The following is a 12,620-nucleotide window of genomic DNA, read 5'->3' as shown; positions in this document are numbered from 1 at the left end:
CTGGCGGAACAGCTCCATCTTGCAGGCCTGGCGGAAGGAAAGCAAATCCGGCTGGTCTCTGGTCTCTAGACAGAGCGTTCCACCAGGCTGGAGCCAGGACCAAAATGGTCCTGGCTCTGGTTGATGCTAGGCAGGCCTCCCTGGGGCCAGGGACCATTAACAGCTGCTTATTGCTGGATCGAAGTGTCCTCCGGGGCTCATATAGGGAGAGGCGGTCCTGCAGATATGCCGGTCCCAGTCCGCATAGGGCTTTGTAGGTTAATACAAAGACTTTGTACAGGAATACCTTTTCCTTTTTCATAAGTGTAACAATCAAGCCACCAAGGCAGTCAAGATGGAAGATGGTAACAACATTTCCCAAGCTTTTCAAGTTGAATTTAGTGATTGTGATGACTTCCATATTTGGATAGCATCCCTCCCTATTGCTAGTGAAAAACAGTGACTCATAGTGAACTGCTCTCCCACTACCTTTCTATTCCTGAACTCTTACATCAGCTATGGCTGAACATAACCCACAGAGAGCTGCTTAAGCTCCAGCCAAATTTATCTCCAATAGGTGCTAAAAACTTTCCTGGAGCAGGTTTGGCACACTGTGCACATTTACATTCATTAAAACGAACACCTTCATGATGTTATCCATTTTAATCAATGTGTATTTTTTGCTAACCAAGCAAGAATGGATGGAAGAAAGGAATAGCCAGAAAACAGAGATTTGACTTGCAAGTGCTGTCTTTTGTTTTACACCCAAAAGAGAAGAATTGGAGTAGGGCAGTGCAGGCATGCAGCTTCCTCTGAAGTAACGGTTTGGCATCACTTTCGATGCTGCCCTCCCCTGCTTCAGTAAAACACACACGGTTGAATGCAGAGTTGCTCTTCCATGTGTGAAAGGCGCTTCCCACGCACGGAAGGGTTCTTTTATAGCTTGTGCCAAAGCGATGCATGAGTAAAGTACACTCTTCGTCCAAAGAGGATCTTCTACTTACATAATCTTTTGCAGAAGCACAAGAATGTCGAGAGAACTCACCCATTGTAGCATCGTGCAAAACTCTTGCATTAAGCTTTGCACAGCCATTGTAGAGCAGCACCTATTAGGTGTGTGTGTGTGTGTGAGAGAGAGAGAGAGAGAGAGAGGAGTATCCCCTGAGCAGTCACCTTTCCCCTGACTGAAGACCTGCTCTGGTCTCTGAAGTGCCCAGAGATAAAAGGTCTGAACACTAAAGCAGAGAGAACAGCCTACAAATCTCTGATCTGTACATGGGAATATTATTAGGAAACTGGTTTTTGGCAGGAAATGCCGAGGGAGGCCCTCAGCTGTCATTGGTCTAAAGAAAGGAGGAAGCCCTCTGCCATAATCTCAGAACCAGAAGTGCCCACCCACATACTCCCGTGTCTAATCTCTTGGTTAGTTAGATTACCGGGGGAGGTTGACTCTTAAAGTGTAAGTTTATTTTACTTCATTTATACCCCACTTTTCACCTCAATGGAAACTAAAAACGGCTTATATCAGTCCCCCCTTCTCCATTTTATCCTCAACCCACCCCATGAGGTAGGTTAGGCTAAGAGAGCATAACTGGCCCAAGGTCACCTGGTAAGCTTCCATGGCAGAGCAGGGATTCAAACCTGGATCTCCCAGATCCTCACCTGACACTTTAACCACTACCCCACACTGGCTTTCCCTGGGATCTGCCAGTAGTGCAAGAGAGTTGAGAGCCATCTGCAGGCTCAGCCCAAGTATCTGGATGGCCTCTCTCAGCGGCTTTACGTAGGTGTTGAAAAGCAAGATGGAACCTGGAGGCACTGCAAGTGTTCTAAGTAGCCTTGAGCAGGTCTCTGGAGAGGTGGCACATACATTTTCTATATAAATGTCTGCTCCGACTGGCAGCAACTGGAGGTCCTGGGGACTGAATCGAAGACCTTCTGCATGCAAAACAGATGTTGTTCACCTGAGCCACGGTCCCTGAGCTCACAGCTCCCTCCTCTGGAACTGTCCCCCTCTCCCTATATAGGCCCTCCTCATTTTAACCAGTATCATTCTATAGACACTGTATATAGCCAAAGAACATAAAGCATAAACCATAAAGAACACCATTAAAATAACCAGATACAACTTTAGTCTATGTTTTCTTGGTTGCCAAGGCAAAGAATGACACACTGTATGAGATAAGAACATAAGAACATAAGCAAAGCCATGTTGGATCAGGCCAGTGGCCCATCCAGTCCAACATTCTGTCACACACAGTGGCTAGAAATCCAGTGCCATCTAAAGGACTGTCAGTGAGGCCAGGACAACAGAAGCCCTCCCACTGCCTTCCTTCCAGCACCAAGACAACAGAGCACCACCTCCCCACAAAGAGAATACCATCTATCTCCTGTGGCTAATAGCCACAGATGAGCAAGTCAGTCTCCAAGAAAAGAAGAGTAAGCTTCTCTGCTTTTGAGGAACAGTTTAAGTTCTCCAAGAGCGCTGCAAGAAATTTGGTTCTAGGCTCTGTGTCAGGAGAGCAGTACAGAATATAATGGAGCAAATCCTCCAGAACCAGAGCTCTGCAAATGCATAAGAGCAAAGCAAATGGTTTGGGGGTGTAGCAACCAACAAGCAAGCTGTTGGTGAGGTACGGAACAGAAAAGATGTAAAGGCTATTCTGAGATTATGAAGGGTAATGCTGGACAGATTGGAGGCTCTGATGGTCTCTTTTAATCAATTTAAACCAGAGGGAAAATTAGACGGTGGAGATGAATTATCTAGGTGTAATTGCATCAACACTTGAACAGCCAGTTGAGAATACCCTGGGTGTCACTGGACACAGGAGTAGCAGTGGAGAATATTGTTGTAGCCAGCTACCCAGGTAGTATCTTTCTGCACCATCATGAGACACGGTGGGCAGAGTAGGCTAGTGGTGTAATTGCTTTCTCCAGAATCTAAGTATGACAACGTATACATGGGCCCTGATTGAGGGCAAACTAATTTCTGCCCACATCAGAGCTGCTGGGGTGTCATTCTCTACAATTAATTCTACAACGATCAAAGGAAAATGAAATTATTTTTACTCTGAGCAAGGAAAACACTGGAACTTCAGTGGCTGCCCAAAATTCAACAGTAAAATATCCTTGATGCATTTTGAGAGTACGGGGTGGAAGGGTGGGGGAGGTATGCTAGTGAAGAAATTATTTTTAAAACTCTGAAATCTCAATTATTTTCTCAAGGAAATTTTTGGGTGAATTTAAATATATGCCAAATTCTACATGCATCCCTTTGGAAAATTGTTCGAAATCTACTGTTCTAAAAAGGCAGGCTGGTATGCAGTGGCCACTAGGGGAAGGCAGTGACCCACCATCTCTGAGAGAGGCTTATTGTAATGCAGAGTAACTTTTTTAATACTGGAGATTTGTTTTTGGTTGCTTACTTTTTCAAATGCAAGGGTTCTTGCTGCAAATAACCGGGCTCTCCCTGCAGAATTTCCAAACAATAAATAAATTACAAGGATCTCATTATATTTATGTCAAATTGCCTCAGTTTCTACGTGCCGCACACTTCTTGGATCCAGTTACTTTTTCCATTCCATTTCCAAGGCTGTGCTGGTAATACTTTTGAACCCATAGAGCTCAAGCACAGCGCCTTCCGTGCTACAAAAATTCAAGGCTTTGCAATTAATATTTTAAGGTTGCTGAGAAGAACGCAGGCTATTAGGGTTTATAATTAGGAACCAGATTTTAGAAAATGAATGTATGTTCCTGTTGTAGAGTGCTGCTTACTAAAAAAATCAAGGTATGTATTTTTAATGAACCACCTGCTGAGTTAGCCTCTGGGGAGGGAATTATGCTTACTGCTGTTTCAAAAGTAATGAGAAAAAATTTAAGTAGAACACAGTCTTTCAGAATATTAAATACAAAAAAAGAAGAAGAGCAGCCACTGCAGTGCTGAAGGGCATAATTTCCCCCCTTGATATGGATGTATCCCCTCAATAATCAAGCCAAAAGCAAAGCTGAGATGGATAAAATATGATGAATAATCAGAAAATTATTCTGAGTTTGGATAAAAATAAAACGAGTCGAGCTGAGCTGCCCTTTCTCTTTAAAATCACAAACACAAATAATTTGGTAGATTTTTCTACATTGTTAGTATTTCACAAACCTGACAGGATACTTCATAGCAATGTAAAAAATGGGTATTTTAATAAGTACGTGTCTTGTTAGATTTGGACGTTCTAATCTTTGGAATTCTTAAGGGTTAAATTATTATCTTCATTTATAGCTGGCCTTTCTTTCACTGAGACAAAGCAGATTACAAAACATGATAAAAAAAAGATTGGCCTGTATCAAAGTGAAGACTGTATAATATACAGCTAGTCTGCACTATCTACAGTGTAGCTTAACTTTGACTCCTATATTATATGGCACCCGCCCAGTGAATATATGGAAACTGGTTTTTGTCTACAATGTTTAGATGGTTTGTTGATTAGCTTAAATTGATGAAACTCTCTCAACTGAGCAAAAGGTGTCTGATTAACGGAGCAAATTTTTTGTTAAAAACATGTAAATTATTTTAAGAATAAGTTCCTACGATAACCACAGGTGCCATCTTAGAAGAGAAATTCCACTTCTGTATCACAAAGTGATATGGCTGTAGCCGTTTCAAACAGCATTTATACCTGTTTATGAATCATATGTGAATCACCAGGACATTTCAAACAGCACTGCTTTTTCTGGTGCCAGAATTAGCTACCCCCCTTCCTGGAAGTGACGTCATTGTTTGCTTCCGGCGGCACGCATGTGCTTTGCGCGCACACATGTCATAATAGAGAGTTCCACCACCTCTTTTCCCAGAAAAAAAGCCCTGCACTTACATATATTTTGTGCCTGGAAATCCTACCAGAAGCAGCAGAACCACTTGGTCCCACTGTCTTACGGTGCGTTGCTGTGCCCTTCCTACCAGAGTCCCTCCTTCTTGCTTGTGTAAAAGATACTCTGAGACTGGTAATTCTCAATATGATAAGACCCACGAGGCCCAGTAGTTCAGAAGGTTGCTTGAAAATGCGGCTCTAACACTGCTTCTGACTTGCTCCAGCAAATCTCACAAACTCTAGACAACAGATATGAGGAATTAAGTTCCTATAAATTTCATCAGACATGATCTACAGTTTATCCTCAATTTTCCCTTATGGGTATCAGTTTGCTAACCTCCAGGTGGAAGCAATACAGAGAGAGTCACGCTTGGTTACAACCAGATCTCCTGGAATTACAACCAGAGTAGTTAGGCGTGATACGCCTGTAGTCGCAATACAGTAGAGGCCAGTAGCACCTTTGACTAACCAACTTTACTGGTTATTGGAATTACAACAGATCTCCAGGCTGCAGAGGTCAGTTCTGCTGGATAAAATGGCTGCTTTGCAGGGGGGACTCTGGTTTTATACTCCACTGAAGTCCCTCCCCAAACCCACCCTCTGCAGGCTCTACCCAAAATCTCCAGGAATTTATCAACTGGGAGTTGACAACCCTACATGGTTATGGGGATTACAACCTAGGACATGCCCCTTTGGACCTCCACGCCCCAATAAAATGTGCTCCCCACCTCCCTATATAGGGGCTCTGCTCATCGCTGTATATTTTAGACACAACTTCCCTTTTTTATAATTGTTTAACCACAGCATAGATCCAACCTACACTACAAATTTATTGATTATCTGTTGCTAGCTTAACGTCCATGACCAGAGTCCCACAAACGAGGCCCCTGGATTCCTATTGCTGGCCAGGTATCTCTTCCAAATCATGGAAGTGATGGGACCCCAAATATAAAATGAGACTGATTATTTTGGAAGGCACCACCATGGCCAGAAACTAGATTTTTTGGAAGAGCATCCTGACAATGGAATCAGGGTCAAGGCCCTGGCCCAACTCCCCCCCCCCCCAAACTGACATCCTGGCAAATCTGGTTGCCAAAGATGATTATCTCTGAGTACGAGTATGAGTACCGGCACATCTTTCTTTCCTTTGTGCTGGTGACTAGGGAGCCAGACTGTACTCCCCAGGGTCCTGGTTTGTCCTGGGAGCCTCCAATTGCTGATCTCTTGAAATGCTTCCAGCCAATTTACTCTAAATAGCATTCCAGAACTTCCAGTTCTTTAAAGGACATTATATTTTTACTTAAAAATCCAACATTACCCTTGACCCAGAAAAGAAAAATCATCAGAGAAATTGACTCAACGTTGACTGCTTTCAAAAGAAGTCACCGAGAACCTGACACATTTTGAAAATGTTGACTTAGCCAAAGATGACAACCTCCTATCAAACGTGTTATTGAAACCATTGCAATTTAGCAATTCAAAGAGTGAAGCCATTCAAAGAGTAACGCTGAGGTTACATGTTGAAGAGGACAAATACCTCACTGTTTGAGCTTTCAACAAATGATCCTCCAAACATCGCAGACATCCATTCACAGCTGCAAATCAGTAGTGGCTTATGGGCATTTATGTTTCCATCTTCTAATTTAAATGTCACATCTGTCACAGGATCAAAGAAACAGAACACATGATGTAAAAATGCAGTCAGATATAATAACTGGGGAAGGACATAGTGGGGGGCACCCTGCTCCCCCACAGAATTATGGCAAGGAATGTGCTTCATTAAAGACATTGAAAAGGGAGCAACTGAAAACTAGGCCTCCACAGGAGGAAGGGATCCAGCATTCATCACTTTATGAAGTCTGTTTCGGGCGAGTAGCCATGATGGTCTGCAGGAGAAGAGCAAGATTTGAGTCCAGTAGCACCTTGAAGACCAACTAGATTTCCAGGCTGTGAGCTTTTGAGAGTCAAAGCTCCCACTGTCAGATACAAATGGCGATCTCTAAGCCCTTATATCCCCATCAGAAAGCGGGAGGTGTATTGCAATGAAGAGAGTCAGGATACAAAGATACAATGCAAAACGCAATCAACTTTGATCGGATCAGGGGAGAAATGCCTTTTCTACCTCCTGCTCCAATCAAGCTGACAGTTTTTGTGTTTGTGTGAATGGAGGTAGCACACAGCACCTAACAATATCCCAGACTGCATTCATGTGGCACACTCAGTTGTGCAAGTTGCTGCATGTCTTGGAAAGAGGGAAGCAAAACTCCTGCTTAGGTTAGAGGGTCAAAAACAGGACGTGTCCTCAATGAATGCAGACAGGAAAACCACAAAGGATTCAGGCTGCTTGCAAATGGATGAAACAGGACATCGGCATGCCTTTTCAATTCCTGCACAAAGATGAGTATTGATTTGAATTAACTAGCCAAATGTTTGGTGCAGGTCTCTACATGTTTGTCATTTTCACTGTACACAAAGGGTGTATATATCTACACCCAGGGCTTTTTTTCTGGGGAAAGAGGTGGTGGAACTTCGTGGGTTACCCTCGGAGAAAATGGTCACATGGCTGGTGGCCCCACCCCGATTTCCAGACAGAGGGGAGTTTAGATTGCTCTCCGCGCCGCTCGGTGGTGCGGAGGGCAATCTAAACTCCACTCTGTCTGGAGATCAGGGGGTGGGGCCACCGGCCATGTGACCATATTTAAGAGGTGCCGGAACTCCGTTCCACTGCATTCCCACTAAAAAAAGCCCTGTCTATACCACAGACTTAAACTGCTTTCCCCAAGGAAATGATGGGATTGTACTTAATTGAAGGAAGCTAATGGAGAATTCTTAGCATTATATCTTGCCCCAATCAATATCAATTTACACTGCAGATGTGCCCTAAAAGCAATACATAGTTTTTAGCCCTCAACTCCTTTATCCCATCCTGTCTGACAGGTCACCAGCATTCCTATTAGGCATTCCACCTAGGGTATGCATGGCTAAACAGGTGTTTGGAACAGGATATCCTAAGTTCATTTCTAATGCATATATACTCTCCGTACCACACTGCCCTGGTTCAAATGCTCTATAACCCTCCCTGTGAAGCAGTGCAGGGCCCTCCAGTCACATGGAGAAAGTCACCTACATGCCAGCATATTCTTGTTGACAAGGGCTGTTTTCTTGAGTGTGGTGGCAGCATTCTTTCGCTGCCCTACTCATAAGGATTCCCACTGGGTATAGCCCCTGCCAACACAGGTGTCAGCTTATCAGCTACTTTTTCCAAGCAGCTGCTCTGTTTGGACCACATTACCCCATCTGAACCAGACAACCAGCTCACACGTAAGAGTCCTAAGTTGCTTTCCACATGGTTACTATCTGAATTACTGCTGTGGAACACTTCACAAGAAAAACTGGGAGGTGCCCGAGTATATTTTACTCACCAGAAAATGTCCCTTTAGAGAGGCATTCCTTTATCCTGTTAGCTTTCCTGACATGAAACGCCTTTGTAATTTCCTGATTCATGAAGGCTTCTTTATTGGTGATGTTTTCTACCATCATTCGCAAGTCAAATACTTCCAGTATCTCAGCAATTTGAGCTACCCTGGTCAGATCTTTTTCATTTTCATCCAGCTGTCCTGTATACAAAAACTGCAAGACAGTTTTAAAAGGTCCAGGCTGAACAGAAACATCCATCTTGACAATGGTCATAGAGCCCAGCCTCTTTGAAACAGGGTTGACTCGCACTTCCTTATGCATGCTAACAAAGCCTTTGCCCCAAGATGCCAGCGCTCGTTTTATGCAACCAGCTTCCCCCTCTTCCAGCTCTAACCTTGTTGAAGGGTCGTAACCTTCTGCTGAAGACACCAGCTTGGCATGCAAAGTTTTTAAAGTTGCCACTTCACCCTCACTGTTTGTTTCGAGACTACACGCCCTGGTCAAAAGGTTTCTATTGATCTTTTCTTTATTACAGTGTGGCTCAGGTAAGTCTGGGGTTTCTTCACATTCCATTAAAAAGAGATCATAAAACTTGGAAGAGGAGGTAGCTAGGTAGATCTTATGAGCAAAAATCTGAGTGTTTTCCTGAAGGATAAACATGACATCTGCACACAAAGGATTGTCCAATAGGTATCCAGCTTCATTGATACTGGTGGTGGGGCACTCTGGGATTTTGATAACTGGAGGTGGTGCCTTCGGAGGTAGAAATGGAGCCTGAAGTAAAGGTTTCTGGACTTTCTTCAGATGTGATTTCCAAAACTGCAGGTGTCTCCTGGAGATCAGCGCAGCTCTAATAGCATTATCAAACACATCCTTGATGCCAAACTGGTCGAATACACTGGTTTCATAGTACGGTATCCCAAGCTCCTTGGCAACCTCTCTGCCTCTTTCAGGTGGCAAGATATCACCCCTTTTGATAGGCCTGTGAAGGAGACATAAGAGTAGCAATAATGTATTTATTTACTTCATTTATATCCCCAACCTTCTCCCCGATGGGGACCCAAAGCACTGTTCTCCTCTCCTCCATTTTATCCTCACAACAGACCATTGGTCCATCATCGTCAGTATCTCCTACTTAGACTGGCAGCAGCTTTCCGGGGCCTTGGGCAGAGAAGGGTCTTGCCACTGTGCCACGGGCCCTTCCCCTCTGCGACTAGGTTAGGTAGACCAAACTCTCGATCACACGCAAGGCAGTTTTGTATGCAACTCTAGAAAGTAGAGCGCGGTGCTCTTCACAGAAAACGGAGTCATATGCGAATGTTGCCCAGGGGGAGTATAATCTATTCTACATCAGAGCCTACTTTTACCTTGCCAGTGGCCTTCTGGCTCGGTTTACAGCTTCCAGATCAGCGTATCGGAGATCCAGTTGGCAGCCAACCAGAATAACAGGTGTGCGAGGACAAAAGTGCTTGATTTCTTGACACCACATGGTCTTCACATGATTCAGGGAGTTAGGGTTAGCGATTGAAAAACACAGGACGACGACATCAGACCTGGAATAAATATGCACTTGTTTTAAATTAAGTTTAAAACCTCAGCCTCCATTTTAATCTTTTGAACAAATTAATTTGAAGAATAACATTTACGAGGAATGTACCAGGACTGGATTGGTACAGTATACTTCAAACTAATGCATATAATATCTGTAAAATAATAATAATAATAATAATAACAACAACAACAACAACAACAACAACAACAACAACAACAACAACAACAACAACAACAACAATATGTCCTGCCACAAGATCATGGAAACCTCTTCCTTCCAATGCTGACAGACATCATATGCAAGAAGGAACAAAACAGTGGCAAAATCCCACAGCAGCTGGGTCTGCTCTCAACACAATGTGCCAAACTCTAATTTGCAGTGGAGTTAGGTGGCTACCCAGCTGTTTAGCAGAAACATGTGATGTAATAGGATAAGGAGATGAGCTGACAAGTATTTTAGGAGGACCACTGCATGTACAATGTGGCAGAAAACATGGTTGTGCCACTGTGAGCGGGACCACAAGTGACGCCTGAGACAGGTTGGACACTTGCCAGCTTCCCTCAAGTTTTGATGGGAAATGTAGGCTGCTTGGCGGAATGTTGGACAAGTGACAGTTGAAAAGTCCATTGGACAGCAGTCGGAGAGCCAAGCTGCAAGACTAGGATGCCTACATTTCCCATCAAAACTTGAGGGAAGCTGATAAGTGCCCAACCTGTGTCAGGCGTCACTTGTGGTCCCGCTCTGAGTCCACCACTCAGAAGCAACTTCAGCTAAGTCTCAATTCTCTGATAGTGAACCTGTATGCTACATGTATGACCAAACACCTTTGTCTCATTTACACATTATATCTCTAGGTACTTAGATCCCCATAGGTACTAAGAGCCATGTGGGGCAGAGTGGTAAGCTGCAGTACTGCAGCCCAAGCTCTGCTCATGACCTGAGTTCAATCCTGGCAGAACCTGGGTTCAAGTAGCCGGCTCAAGGTTGACTCAGCCTTCCATCCTTCCGAGGTCGGTAAAATAAGTACCCAGTTTCATGGGGGTAAGGTGTAGATAACTGGGGAAGGCAATGGCAAACCACCCCGTAAAAAGTCTGCCAAGAAAACGTCATGATGCGACGTCCCCCCATGGGTCAGTAATGACTTGGTACTTAGATCAATTTAAAAAAAACCAGACAAACCCTAGCTGTACATTGAAAGAAAACCACACAGGGATGGATTTAATGATACCTTTTGTTAAGTTGGATCAGGTGACGTTCTTCCATTTATTCCTTCTCTGATGGAGGAAAAACTTTGAACAGCAGAGGAAGCAAAAGGGAAAGAGAATCCATCTTGGAAGAAGGAACTTGTAGGGGAGTGCAATCTGGGTTATACCCAGATTATCCAGTGAAAACAGCTGGATTTATGCCAGTTCAGCATAATCTGGCTATGCTAGTTCACATAGGAGAACCCTGGATCTAGTCCAGGCAGCTGGACTCTGTTGGGCGGGATTATTCGGCTGTACCAGGTGAGCAAAAGGGCAGCAGTGCAAATGGAGCTGAGCAGAGCTCTGCACCATGGCAGGAGAGCAAGCAGGAGGCAGAGTGAATTCCCATCCCATTATGCCCCTTCACCCCCACCCAAGCGCCAAAAGAGCCCTTTAAGTTGCTGTTGCTGACCATCTTTTAAACTCTATGGCTTGGCAAGCCTCCACCCCAGGAAAGGGATTCTCCTTAGGGCTTCTCTAGTTTGACACTGATGCCCTTGGTTCTGTGGGGCTTTGTTGGTTCAGCATCCACTAGGAGGAGAACTTGCATTTTGGTCAGGGGTTGCCTAAGATAAAGGTTCCCTTTGCCTAGAAAGCCTTGGAAATATTTTTCCCCATAGGAAACAACAGAGAGTGGTTGGGTGCACTTTGTCCAGGGACCCCCAGAACTGGACCCCCAGATCCAACCTTCCTGAAACTTAGGTGGCATTTAGTGGACAGTTAGGAGTAGGTTCCCGGCAAATTTGGTGGAGTTGGCCTAAAAATGCAACCCCTCAGTCCCTCGGACACTTTCCCACATCGGGAATAATGACTGTATAAATCTGGGATTTTAGCTGTTGCTTAGTCTACAAAAACCAATCACTTCTTCAACAAGGGTGGAGATAAACATTAAGAAATCGACGAGAGAAAGAAAGAAAAGTGGAATTATGCTTTGCTAAAAAAAAAAATCTTGCACATTGCAGCAATTAAATAAAAACAGCTTTTGCCAGAAAAAGGGGGCTGCATTACATAAATGGAAGAATAGTTAGATCTTCATAAAACAATTACTATGATAATTATTTTATATATCTTTTTTTTCTCCAGGCAACTCATCAATGTGGGATTTTGTATCAGAACATATGCTGAAGCAGTCCTCTGAAGCACAGTCTTAAATAACTAAAAATTAAGCAATCCGTTCCTAATTCTTAGTCACAGATGCCGCAAACCCCACAGACGATAGCTGCGAATCCTTCACAGGGAAAATAAGGAATGAAGTACGGCAATGATAGAAAGGGAACAGTTCTCCAAGAGCCCCATAAGCAGGAGGGAAAGCTGTTCTGTGCGCAAAAGACACAAGCTCTTTCCAATTCTATTCTTATTAAACTTTAATTTAACACCAATTTATTGTGCTTGCAAGTCTGGGCATTTAACAGAGCAAGACCTGTGAATCTCAGCATTGGCTTTCTAAATCATTAATGATCTACCTTTTCCACATGGCTGCTCTGCTCATTTCATTGAGGACACAGTTGTATCTAGCCCGTCTTAGCGATAACTAAAAATACCCTCGCCCCGTGCTATGCAACACAG

At 43.9% G+C, this 12,620-nt stretch overlaps 1 protein-coding gene across 2 annotated transcripts in view; it reads right to left on the bottom strand.

The window, feature by feature from the left end:
- The window catches only part of RHOBTB1 (Rho related BTB domain containing 1), a 90,763-nt gene that overhangs the window by 14,959 nt on the left and 63,184 nt on the right, over positions 1-12,620 (bottom strand). For both annotated transcript variants that reach the window (XM_054983527.1, XM_054983528.1), the window contains exons 5-7: positions 9,626-9,811; positions 8,264-9,240; positions 6,379-6,497 (exon numbers count right to left, since the gene is read on the bottom strand). In XM_054983527.1, the coding sequence (XP_054839502.1) occupies positions 6,379-6,497; positions 8,264-9,240; positions 9,626-9,811 (1,282 nt within the window). The remainder of the gene's footprint in view (positions 1-6,378; positions 6,498-8,263; positions 9,241-9,625; positions 9,812-12,620) is intronic.

This window comes from Eublepharis macularius, chromosome 6, assembly GCF_028583425.1.
Source record: "Eublepharis macularius isolate TG4126 chromosome 6, MPM_Emac_v1.0, whole genome shotgun sequence".
In the NCBI taxonomy this organism is placed as follows: Eukaryota; Metazoa; Chordata; class Lepidosauria; order Squamata; family Eublepharidae; genus Eublepharis; species Eublepharis macularius.
This window is presented reverse-complemented; position numbering and strand designations above follow the sequence as displayed.